Source organism: Artemia sp. Qi Xiang Cuo, chromosome 2 (assembly GCF_049724085.1).
Source record: "Artemia sp. Qi Xiang Cuo chromosome 2, ASM4972408v1, whole genome shotgun sequence".
NCBI lineage: Eukaryota > Metazoa > Arthropoda > Branchiopoda > Anostraca > Artemiidae > Artemia > Artemia sp. Qi Xiang Cuo.
Window position 1 is genome coordinate 63,969,071 of NC_142795.1, and position 13,210 is coordinate 63,982,280.

Genomic DNA, 13,210 nt, shown 5'->3' on the forward strand with positions numbered 1-13,210 from the left:
TGAACAAAAATCGATGTTTTTTTTCGAATGTATTGCTTCTTCTAACATCGAAAAACTTAATTTTTCTTTCTCTTCTAGTTACGATTAAGCCGATTTAGACGAGATGTAACACCAACCATCACATAAAAGTTTTGGATCTACTGATCGTGTTTTAATTCTGGATAGTGAGCGCCCTTCTCAAGGAGAAATCCGTTAATTTTTGGAAAAAGGGACGCAAAACGTTCTAAATCGTCCCCTCTTGATAACCAACGTAAATTGTTATGAAAAAGAATTTCAGCGTGCTCACTTTCCATTTCAAATAAAAATTCTTTGAATCGGCGATGATTAAGAGTTTTAGCTAAAATGGAGTTGATAATGGTAATCACTAATTCTATAAATTTACATATTTCTTCTGGAAATGTTTGCGCGCTTCTTGATGAATGATACAACTGTGAACAAGGATTTCGTGATTAATTTTTTCTTCCGAAATAGCAACAAACCCTTTTTCTAAGGTCGGTCAACTTTTGGTCCCATCAGTTGAAATCGATTTTATCAAAGGGAATATGATGTTTATCCATACACTCAATTACAGCACTTGCTAAATCTTTTCACGGGTCTGACCTTTGAGTAGTAATTATCCTAAAAGTTCTTCTTTAGGGCCTGAATGAGACATAAATCTTGCAAAAAGCGAAACTTGTGCTGTATCATTCATGTCACAAGACTTATCAGCTGCTATTGATAAAGCCGAAACCAATTTCAGATCTTCGATATGCTGTGTGTGTACATTCGAACAAATTTTACTTGTTCTATATTTAATGATTTTGGAAAATAATGATAACTCTTTAATTGTTTTCAGAATATCTGCTTTTTCTTAAAATCTTTTAACTTCAACAAAAATTATACTTCAACAAAAAATTATTAAGAACATAGAAATTATGTTCTCAATTCATAGAAGAATTCAGTTTATTAAAATAAGATGCGTTTTTTTCTTACCAAGTTTTTTTTTAATGAAAATATTATTGCGCCTTCCATGGATATTTGGGCCAGAGCCACACTTAAGTGACCAAAGAGCCACATGCGGCTCCGGAGCCACACTTTACCAACCACTGCCTTAGAACTTAGTTACGCCTGTGCCTCCTGAAGCACCCAGGGCATCACAGAGGAGCTGCCAATCCTCCCTGAGGTTTGCTGCTGCAGTGATTTCCTCCCATTCTGGTTGAACGAGACGTGCAGGTTGCGTAGAACCCTCTGGTAATTCTGGCGCTGTGTGTTTCTGTGTCTTCCCCGGCTAAGATTTCCTGGTTGTCAGTGTAAAAAAGCTTTTGGGAGTCTATCGTAATACATACGGAGGCTATATCCTGAACATCTCCACCTTGCAACTCCAATGATGTCGGTCAAAAGAGGTTGTGTCGTCATTTCAAGGATGGACTATTTTGTCGTGTTCTGTTACCAGTTTTCAATCTTCTGTGATGGCACGAGTTTTCAAAAGCCAGAGCTCTCCTCTCTTGTTCTTGATTCATGTGCCATGTTTCAGCTGCGTAAAGTAGCATTGGCATATCATGCGCCATAAAAGGCATAGCTTTAGGTGCAGAAGAAAATTCTGAGACCTCCATACTTGACATATTTTGTTGAAGGCACCATTTACCTCTCTTATTCGGGTGAGTACTTATTTCACTGCCAAGCCAGCATTCTCGATGATACTTCCTAGTATTTGAACCGGACAAGTTGTTCAATATCTTGGTCACCACATTTAATTGACAGAGGAGCAATTAGCTTAAAAGGTTAGAGGCGGACAGCAACACCTTTATATATTGGTATTTTTGTTCATATCAAGTTTCAATACCATCGTTTACTTTCACTTGAAAAACTTTTTTATATCTAATTCGTGTCCGTTCGATGCTATTTCAAATGACGGAATCTGCTGCCCTCTCAAAGATCTTTACACTTTAGTTTAACTTTCAAAAGGGAAAAGGTGCGCCCTCACAAAATTTTCCCTACACTGATGGAACCGAACCAGAGGACGCCCCCCCCCCATTAGGTGGAAAGACAAAGTCGATGAATCCCTCGCCCAAGCCCACATCCCGGTGGAAGAAGCTGCGAGCCTGGCAAGCGATAGGTCAACCTGGAGGCACCTGGTCTCAACATTCTCTATGCCGAACCCTTGACAGGTTAAGTCAGTCAAGCTAAGTCAAGTCACAAAATTTGCCAAGGGAAAATCGGAAATACTGAGAATAACCTAGTTGTGATTTGTAAATTTCTTAATGAGAGGGGGCTGGGTCATTATACAAACATTACTCCTTAAGGAGTAACTCGAGCTTAACTAATTCCACGGTTCTTTAATTTTAGATCCAGAAACTAATTCCGTGTCTCGCTAAAACAAATTAGAAAACCAAGTAAAAATAACAAGTAAACCAAAAAATATGTACTTTATCAAACGCATCAAGTTCAATCCAATGTTCAGCTTTGATAGCGGACGTCATTACTTTAGTTGAGAGGTTCTCTTCTAAATTACCAACAAACGATCTCAGCACATTACGTATTCGTCTCACCCTTGTCATGCTTGCATCATTCGCGATAATTAGGGAGGGGTGCATTGTCTGTAACATGACGTACATCTTTCCACCAGGAGCGCTGCACATATCAAGAACCGATTGACCAGGGTTAATTCCAAGGGCAAGAACAGGTAATATTGATGCTCCGTCCATGCAGTAGTAGCCTATAAAATATATGAAGGTTACAGACACATATAATTATAATATACTACACAGAGCTAGTTTTTGTGATTGTCGAGCGTCTTTTCTTTGAAATGCCAACCAAAAGCAGTAATGCCGATAAAGAAGGCGCCAATGCTGACAAAAAAAAAACTATTTTGTGAAAATACCAAACTCAAAAATACAAAATACGATACTGCAAAAATACTGTAAAACTATGACAAACACTGATATGTAATCGGAATTAATACCAATAAATAGCACCTAGATTAATTCGTAGCTTCCACGAAGAAAAAAGTCATTTTTAACAAGAACAGATATATTTTATATGAACAAATGGGTAAATAATGAATTTCTGGAATTAAATGAGCAAATTTTTTGGGAAAAAAAGATCGTTTTCACCTCTCAAAATAAAGCAGAAAAAAGAGAAAACATTGACCCGTTTGCCCCTTGTATGAATACAAAACTCGTTCTTGTCATACAAAGAGCTATTGTTTACATGCGTGCATCTTCCAATAGATTTTTCTACAGTATTTGTTAGCCACCCAAAATAATGAATATTTGGCATATTATGGAAAAAAGAGGCTTTCAGGTATTTTATCATCTTTTATTTTAGAATTAAAGAATCAAAAACTACAAAGCACTCTTTCAATCTAAAACTATAGCTTTAATGAATTTTCGTGAGCAATTTTTTTTTAAGTACATTCCTTTCTACCAGCAATCCTAAATTTCAAGGATTTGGGAAAAATTTAGAGATGAGACCGTTTAAAAATTTATTATTACTAAAACGCCGTTACTAAAACGACTTATTACATATTAAACTAGTACACTATTAAATTGTCTATTATCATGTTTTACCTTAAACATACGCATTAAATGTTGCTGGATTAGAATATATTACATGAGCGATGCGTTTAAATGCTATAATTAAACTGCTATTAAAACAATTTATGGTGTGTTACCTTGTTTATATTAAAAACTACAATGAGCTAATAGTATATTAAATATACAAGAGACATTCAAAAATACGCAGAGTTTCCTTTTATTTTTTATTAATTTTTCTATTAGAATTCCTTTTCTATAACAACTTTTCAACATAATCTTTATCAAGGTCGATGCACGACAGGCGGTGCTTCAATCTATTTGACCTTTGAAAGAAATCTAGAAACCCCGTTACGAGCCGTATACAGGGATACAGGGCGATTGATACAAGATACAGGGCAATTGGAGCGATTCGGCCCAATCGGGCCCCGCGCTTGAAGGGACCCCGTGCTGCCATCAAAGTGAACAATTGATTTTCCGAAATAGTGGTCTTTACTTATATTGTATTTTTTATCCCCCTTGTATCCCTGGCCATGGAACCTTTTGAGAGGAAATAAGAGTATTTCGATTCCAAATTATATTTGTGAATAAATTCTATTATTGTATGTGATTCATCTTGAATAAATCTTATCTAGTATCCGTTGCGTTCAATGAGAGACGTTTGTTTAAATCAGTTTATTGAAGCCAACCGACCTGCAACACAAAACAACAAGCATAAGCACACAGCAAGCAAATTCAACGAGAGCATTACAGGCGGCACAAGCATATCATAACAAAGGTAATCATACAACATCTTCCTTCACATACAAAATAAATAAAAAACAAATAACAAAAAAAAAAAAAAACCTCTTCTGAAGCATCATAATCACTATCGTAAATAACCATAGTTCCATTTAGTTATTCACAGATCGAAAATCTGTCTTGGTTTTATGGGCCTTCCATATCTTGACACGCGTGGCCCAAATAGTCCCGTTTGTATTAGAATTCCTATTACTGTTCACTGGAACCGGATTCGGAGTTGCAAACGGTATGGCTGGAACATCAGCATTTTCATCAACTCTAAACCTTGGTGGAGTAGCAATAGTCGGATTGGTAGCGTCTAGTTTTTCAGGGGACTCAGTATCCTCAAGTAATGGACCCGGCGCAATGGACTGGCTCTCATCTGAGTCTACAAGTTCGTGTGGAATGTTAATTTTGGTTTCCCCGGCGCAGTGAATCTAGGCTTCAAATGCACGCGATTTCGTCTGTAAGTATTTCCATTTTCCGTTTGTACTAGGTAAGATCTTGGCTCTGGCATTGACAGAACTATCCCTTTCTTCCAATGCTTATCTTCTTTTGACAGTTTCATCCAAACTGTTTCGTTTGGACTCAGCATAGCTAAGTCTTTCACATGCCGGTCATAGTGGGTTTTCTGCCTACACTGATTTCTTTCATGAACCTTGATGATCTCTTTTCTATTTATTACCTTGGGACGCAGCTGGATAGTTGGTAGAATCGACCTCGGAGTCCTGCTCATGAGCAGTTGAGCCGGTGATGCAGATCCACTGATTGAAGTACTCCTGTACTCAAGGAGACCAAGATAAGGATCCGAATTGGAGTCAACTGCTTTCTGCATGATTCTTTTTGCAATGTCTACTGCCTTTTCTATATGTCCATTCGATTTTGGGAAGTTTGGGCTTGATGTACAGAGCTGGATGTCGTACAGTTGCAGAAAACTAAGGAACTCACTGGATGAGAACTGTGGCCCATTGTCTGACCTAATCTTCAACGGTATGCCGTATCTAGCAAAATGTGACTTGAGTTTGGTGATGATTTCCGACGAAGTTGTGCAGTTCAACTTGTCAATCTCGATGAACCGGCTATAGTAGTCACTGGTAATGAGGTAGTTTCTGCCCTTCAATTGACAAAGGTCTACACCGATAGTTTCCCATGGGCCTTGGGGTAATGGAGTAGAAAGCAAAGACTCTCTGGGGTTGTTTGGTGCATATTTCCCACACGATTCGCAGCTCTTTACAAACTCTTCTATTTCATGGTTCATTCGAGGCCAGAAAACCACAGTTCGCGCTCCCTGTTTGGTTTTTTCCATGCCCATGTGGGATGCATGCAGTTGCTGGAGAATGTTTGGCTGGATGGCTAAAGGAATGACAATTCGGTCAGACTTCAAGATGATGCCATCGACAACCGCTAGCTCTTCTCTGAAATTCCAGTATGGGATAACATGTCTTGGACAAGACTTTCTGACGACGAGGCCACCTCTTCCTGGATCACTTTGATGAGGGTTTGCATGACTGGATCTCGCTGATTTTCTTTTCGGATTTGCTCCATTTTTGTATCACTAACAGGTATGTGCTTAACAAACGAGTTTACATGAAATTCGATCTCATTTTGAAAATCGTCGTTTTCTTCAGATGTGTGCAGCCTTGACAGGGCATCAGCTACTGGGATATCTTTGCCTCTAATGTAGTGAACCTCCAAATCGTACGGCTGTATCTGAAGCATCATCCTTTGCAGCCCTGGTGGTGCCTGAGACAAAGGCTCTGACAGAAGGGCTTCCAAAGGCTTGTGATCTGTGTACAGCTTGACTTTTCGGCCATAAATGTATTTCTACTCTTTACAGAATAGAAATAGAAAAAAGAAGAAATCTAATATTTTCAGTGAAATGATTAGAGACTTAACGAAATTTTAACGAATTAAAATTATATTCCAAAAATACTCACTTATGTCACCATAGAGTGACATGAACGCAAAGAGTGACATAGAGTGACATGAACGAAATTTTAACGAATTAAAATTATATTCCAAAAATACTCACTTATGTCACCATAGAGTGACATGAACGTCAATATGTGCAAAGGTTGCTCATAAAGGGAGAGAAATACCACCACTGTCAGCCAAGTATTTTTAATAATAGCATACAATTTGTACTTATTAATACTGATTGGAACGTACACAGTGTCTGCAAAGTACCAAGAATGCAGCCAAAAATAACGAAAAGACAAGAGGAAAAAAAGTCGTATGTAGGCTTCTACAAATCTCCCTTTATTTCGATAAAATATTTGCCCCGCGTACTACAGTGCTTAATGCAACTACTTTTCACATGTCTGTCAGCTGAAAAGGCCTCTGATTGGTTGAAACTGATCGTACGGCGTAAGCTCCGACTAATCAGCGCCTATTCCATTGAAAACTAATTACAGTCAGATCTATTGAACGCATCACTAGATTGTTCATAGCCCTGGTTTTATGTTGGCGTCTCAAAGGTTCTATTACATGTTTTGGCGCTGCACAATAGACCCATCCCAACCGTACAGCAACGAAAAAGCACCAAATCTAGAACTGAATAGAAAAAATTTAATGTAAATAACATGATGAACTTTTTTCTCTGTTAGTTTACATTCATTCTTTAAACAGCATGGCTAAAACTAGTTTATCGATCAATTCCTTTTCGATTCTTAAAATCTGGGACTGAATAGAAAGCATGTACTATATAAAGCATGATGAAGTTATTTCTCTTAGGTTAAATTCATTCTTGAAACAGCATAGCAAAAAATAGTTTCTCGATCAATTACATTTCCAATTCCTGAAATCTGGGACTGAACAGAAAGCATGTAATGTAGAAAGCATGCTGAACTTTTTTTCTCTTAGCTTACATTCATTCTTTCAACAGCATAGCAAAAATTAGTTTCTCGATTAATCCCATTTCCGTTTTTTTTTTTTTTAATCTGAGACTGAATAGAAAGCACGTAATATAGAAAGCATGATAAAGTTTTTTATCTTAACTTAAATTCATTCTTTAAACAGCATGGCTAAGGTTAATTTCTCGATCAGTTCCATTTCATTGACTGAACTAAAACTTTTTTTTTATAAGTATCAAGGAGACAAAGAAAAGTCTTCTTTCAAGTAAAAACTTTTCATCGTGTAGTAAAACACGTGTTTTTAAGCGAATATACATATTTGCCACCAAAGGGTGAAAGTTGTCAAAATGACTAGTTGTCCTCAAAGGGAATGGGCGTCAATGTTCTCAGGAGTAGTTAGTCTTAAATGTTATGTCGAACGGCAAAATGAGCGTCATTTTGCTTTACAACGGTGCTAAGATACACAGTAGAAGCATTTATTATGTTTGACCTCCAGTAATTCTATCTCGTGTTTCTCTTTTAAAGAATGATTTAAGACATATTTTTCTTTGGAGGGGAGGGGCCATCTACAAGCCTCATCTTTTATATGAATCCCGACCACATTTTATTTAGTGGAATCAGATACTTACCAGAAGTATTTAAAATACCATGTCTGGGCTCAGGTAATTCTTCGTCATTTCCCTTTTCTCTTGTGTAAACATTCAACATAGCAGGAAAACTGATTGGTTTTCCTTTAACAACTTTTACTTCATAGTCAAAACATGATTGGAAATATTTCGTCTCATCCAGAGGCTCAGCTGAATTTTCACCACCCTAAAATGGATAAAAAAAAATCCTTATAGCCTACTGCAGTAGGCAACTGTATAGGCTATATTAACCCGGCTCTTTGGAAAACGCGTATTCTTTACCAGTGCTTTGAAATGTCTGGATAACAAATTTTCAAATTATATGTCTGTAATTATATGTCGGGTTTTCTTACAGGTGACACTTCTAATCATTTTGGTGTATTTGCAAGTTACTCGGTATGTTTTGATAATGAAGGTATAACAATTTAGTTATAACCAATACGGTGTTTGGTCATAAAATGGCTCATAAGTTAACATGGTATTCACGTGCTGGTAAGACAGCAAACCCCATTGATTATGTTATTGTAAACCGAAGACTGGCAGGATCAAAACAAGATACTAGGGTATATAGGAGTGCCGTTATTGATGTTAACTATCTAGTAGTGTCAAGGGTTAATTTAAAGCTGAAATATTGGAAGGGTAACTACCTCCCGGGAAGTTATGATGTTGGTAGACTCCAGGAGAAGAATTTGAGAGACACTTTCCAGGAACAGTTGAATACTAAACTTTAGAGTTTAAAATTTGGTAATGTGGATGAAAGTTGGAATAATTTTAGAAAAATAATTTGTGAAGTTGTCTTAGGGAAGAAAGCTAGAACTGCAGCTAAGTATATTAGTGAAAAAGCTTTATGTTCGATAGAAAGGAGAAAGGACTTGTACAAATGCATTCAGTTACCTGAATGCATTCAACCGAGTAAGAGCTCTTCGCGCCAGGACCTATTACAAGTGAATGAATTGGTCTAGTTGAACAGTTAATATTAACCGTGATAAATTAGTCTGCTGTGAGCTGAACTTATGAACTTTGATATTTGAATTTGAATAAGTTTCTAAAGGATGGGAAAGAGAAAGAAGAAAATGGAAGAATCTCTAAACTTGTCTGCGTCTACGGCAACGAGTCAAGGTGATGAAGTTTCTATAAAGTCTTTAGCAGAAAGTATCAGTTTGATTTTAGAAACAGTTAAAGGAAATACTGCCACCTTAGAATCATTAAAATCTAACATCAAAGCAATTGAAGATAATGTAAAAAAAATTGGAAGAAATTGTTTCTGAATCGAATAAAGAAGTGGCGCAGCTGATACCGCATGTTCAGAATGTTGAATTTGAGACGGCAAGCTTCAAAAATCAAATATCTGTGTTGGCGGAGGAAAATATAGCGCTTAAATCACATATCGACTGTATGTCACTTACTATGATGAAATTGGAAACTAATGAAAATGATAAACATTTAGTGATTTGGAATGTGAAAGTTCAAGATGAAATAAGAGCACGGGAATGACTGTCTAAACTTGTTATTGAAGGCTTCCATCTTCCAGCCCAAGACCCAGGTAAACTGGTGGATTTCAGGGAAAATACCATATTTTTGAAATTTAAATTGCAATCGATGTTAATCAGGAATGAGATTTTGAAGAACGCCAAGAAACTCAAAAACAAAAAAATTGGAGGATTCGAGAAAATATATCTGACGGATGATGCGCCGAAGTCTGTTCGTGAAGTTCGAAAGAGGTTGCTTCATGTGAAATTAAAATTGCACGATTTTGGAATTGACTCTTCGTTGTCGAAAGGTGTACCCCCTGCCTAGTTATCAAGCGGCGAGATGGTCCGGATGAACGACTGACAGTTAGTGAAGGTTTCGTTCTAATTACTGACCTTGAAAGGAAACATGGTGGTTGAATCGCAAATATGGATACATGATTTTTTTTTAAGACTGATTGTGTTGATATGATAGTGGATTATTTTTGTTAAATAATGTGAGTATAGGTGTGCGATATTTATTTAGGGGGAAATACAAAATGTGGTGGGTTCTGTGCGGTTTGATGTATTTGGGTTAAATTATTATGATTAAGAACTTATTTAGTGTGAGTTTTAGTGTTTGTAATATCATGTAAGATCAGTACATGATAATGGTTAGTCAAGTTCACGAGATTCCTACATCTAGGCTGGAGGAATTGGAAAGAAATTCAGCCCTTTTTAGTAATGTATTCCAAACGCCCCTAGCCAATGATAATAATGAAATTTTAAATTCGTTTTTAGTCCCCCCAAATAAATATTTATTTTCTCATGAAATAGTTCATAAAAACCCAAATATGAGGAGAATATCTTTTTGGAACTGTCGTAGATGGAGGAGCGGGCAAGATGCAATTTAAAAAAATTATTTGAATCTGGTACGGATATTTTTGGAGTTTGTGAAACATTTTTAGATCAAATTTCGGCAAAAAAAATTAATATTAGTGATTTCCAATTTTTTCACGTAAGTAGAACTCAACAAAAGCAAGGTGGTTTAGCAATACTGGTTAAAAATTATATTCCGGCATGACTGAAAGAAAAATTTTTATTTTTGAATACGGAGATGATTTTCGAAAGCTGTATTGTTGAATGTTTTCTACCAAATAATGATAAACTTTTAATTGCTAAAATTTATCGTCCTCCCTCATCAAATAAGGCAGATTTTATTGATAAATTTGAAAATATGTTAAGGGTGATATCAAATCTTCGAATGTGATTTTTAATCCTTGGGGACTTTTTTTGGAATGTAACCTTTCTTATGGTATGAACCCAGTATGTTTTATTCCGACACGTATAACACATTATTGTTTTTCTCTGATTGATAACATTTTTGCTTCTTATCCATGTGAGGCTACATTCGAGATTATGGAGAATACGTCTGACCATTGTATTTTAATGTCTGACTTCAAAGCGCAAAAGATAGTCAATAAAGAAAATCATATGAAGAGGAGAAACTTTTCACAAGTAAATATGAATGAATTGAAATCTAATCTTAGCGATGTAGGATGGAGTGAAGTTATTAATGAGAATGACCCCAACATATCTTTAGATATATTTTATCAAATTTTGAATGAAAATTTGGACCTTCATTGCCCATTTAAAACTACACACCGGAAAAGAACCTCACCCAAACAACCTTGGATAAGTCCATCACTTCTAAAACCTATCAAGGAAAAAAATAGACGGTATAATATAAAAATGAAATACCCCTCAGCTCATAATGTACAGCGATTCAGAAATTATAAAAATTTGCTAGTTAAAACTCTCAGAACAAGTGAAAAAATTTATTATGAAAATGCATTTAAAAAATCTGATTCACCTCGGACTACATGGAAATTAAATAAGAAAAAATTGGAAAGAATATTAAGAATCCACACCCTGAAGTGATCATAAATGAAAATGGTTTTGAGTTGAAGGGGAGGGATGTTGCTGCATAATATTTTTGTCATTATTTTTCTCATATTAGTTCTACCGTTGAACTGGAATCCCCCGAATCTCCATTTCATTCATATAAAGAATATCTCCCGCCATCCGAAAATTCCAGTATGTTCCTGGCGCCTGTCACTTTCGGTGAGTTCCAGAAAGTAATTATGAATCTAAAGAGTGGTAATTCTCTGGGTCTAGATGGGCTCTCCATAAATATTCTGAAAGAACTTGCATGTGTAATCCACGTCCCGTTGCTTCATATTTTAAATGCATCTATATCATCAGGGATCTTTCCAGAAGCGTGGAAATCTGCACGAGTTATTCCAATTCATAAGAAAGGTGATAAGACAGATATAGGTAACTTTCGCCCAATAGCTATTCTTACCCCTATATCTAAGGCTATTGAAAAAATTATTCAAAAAAGAATTGTCTCGTATTTTGATAAAAGGAACTTATTTACTAAAAATCAGTTTGGATTCAGGGCGGGTCATTCTACTGAACAAGCTATTACAGCGCTAATTTTGGAGATTAATGATTCATTAAATGATGAAAATCATGTATCTACTCTTTTCTATGATATAAAAAAGGCATTTGATACGCTAAACCATGAAATTTTATTGAAGAAAATTAATAATGCAGGTATTAGAGGTAAACGCCTAGATATAATAAAATCTTACTTGCATGGTCGAAAAATTCAGGTAGAAGTAAATGGGCACCTGTCAAGCCATATTGTTATTGATGATATTGGAGTCCCCCAGGGATCAGTATTAGGGCCATTACTATTTTTGATTTATATAAATGACCATTCGAGGTGTTTACCCCAAGACAGTAGTTTAACAGTAATTTTTGCAGATCATACGGCGGTGACAGTAAAAGCTAAAACCCCATCTTTGTTGGCTGAGAAAATGGTGACTGAAATGAATTCTGTGAATAAATGGTTTGCATGTAACTACCTGGCTCCGAACTTTTCTAAAAACTGAATTCCTGATTTTTGGGCGGTCACAGCGGGCAGTAGATAAAATTACCATTGAAGAGTTAATTGTAAATCAAAGTATGATAAAAAGAGTAAATTCATTTCGTTACCTTGGGATTATTCTTGATGAGCTTTTATCTTTCCGTAAGCATTCTGATTATTTGAATTGAAACTTGCCCATAACTTAGGTTGTCTTCACAGAATGAAACATGTATTTCCTTTTTCCATCCTTAAAATTTTATATCATTCTCTAATTGAATCATATTTTAAATATTGCCCTGTAATATACCTCAACACATTTATGGTCCATCTCCAACCTCTTCAAATAATTCAAAATAAGGCGGTTAGAATCCTGGGTACTTTTGTTCATCGCCCAGTGAGGCTTCAAAATCTTTCAGAAACCCAAACTTTATTTATTTTTCTCAATATTCTTAATCTCAAACAACTGAAAGACCTGCATACAGCAATGTGGTATTATGATATCCAATCTTCGGCAAATTATTTCCATGATCTGGGTATAATTGAGACTCCCATTTCTCCTGCCAACCACGTCTGCTCCAAGAATTATCGCCTTCCCCCAATTAAATCTGAAAGAGCTAGATTCTCAATCATATACCAGATCCCTTATATTGCAAATAAATTTAATTTAATAGATGTGTCCCCAAGATTCAAGAGCCGATTTTCTTTGAAAAAACATATTTCAAAAATTGTTCTTTGCCTGGATGTTGGGATTGGTGAATTTGGATTTTAGTATGAAATTTGTTGTGGTGTTCTCGCGCTGGGGTGGCCTCCTCTGTTATCTCCTACCATGTGTGTCTTTTTTTTTTTTAATTATTGATATGCTTTATTTGTTATTTCGGCATATTTTTTTTATGTTTTTGGCCAACACATCGAGCCCTGCTCCCCGTCGGCCAGTTTAGAAAACAAAGCTTTAAGAGAAGAACAGTGCGGTTTTAGAAAAGGTAGATGATGTCGACCAAATTTTCACTCTTAGGTTAATAATTGAGAAGTGCCTGATTTTTCAAAAACCTTTGGTCCT

General features: G+C 36.1%; 1 protein-coding gene across 1 annotated transcript in view; it reads right to left on the reverse strand.

Annotated features, from left to right (window-relative positions):
- Window positions 1-137: 137 nt before the first annotated feature.
- LOC148955485 (5-cytosine rRNA methyltransferase NSUN4-like) overlaps window positions 138-13,210 on the reverse strand; it is a 34,504-nt gene continuing 21,431 nt past the window's right edge. The window contains exons 4-6 of the mRNA XM_089107470.1: window positions 7,774-7,957; window positions 2,406-2,695; window positions 138-428 (exon numbers count right to left, since the gene is read on the reverse strand). Coding sequence (XP_088963596.1) covers window positions 138-428; window positions 2,406-2,695; window positions 7,774-7,957 — 765 coding nt within the window. The remainder of the gene's footprint in view (window positions 429-2,405; window positions 2,696-7,773; window positions 7,958-13,210) is intronic.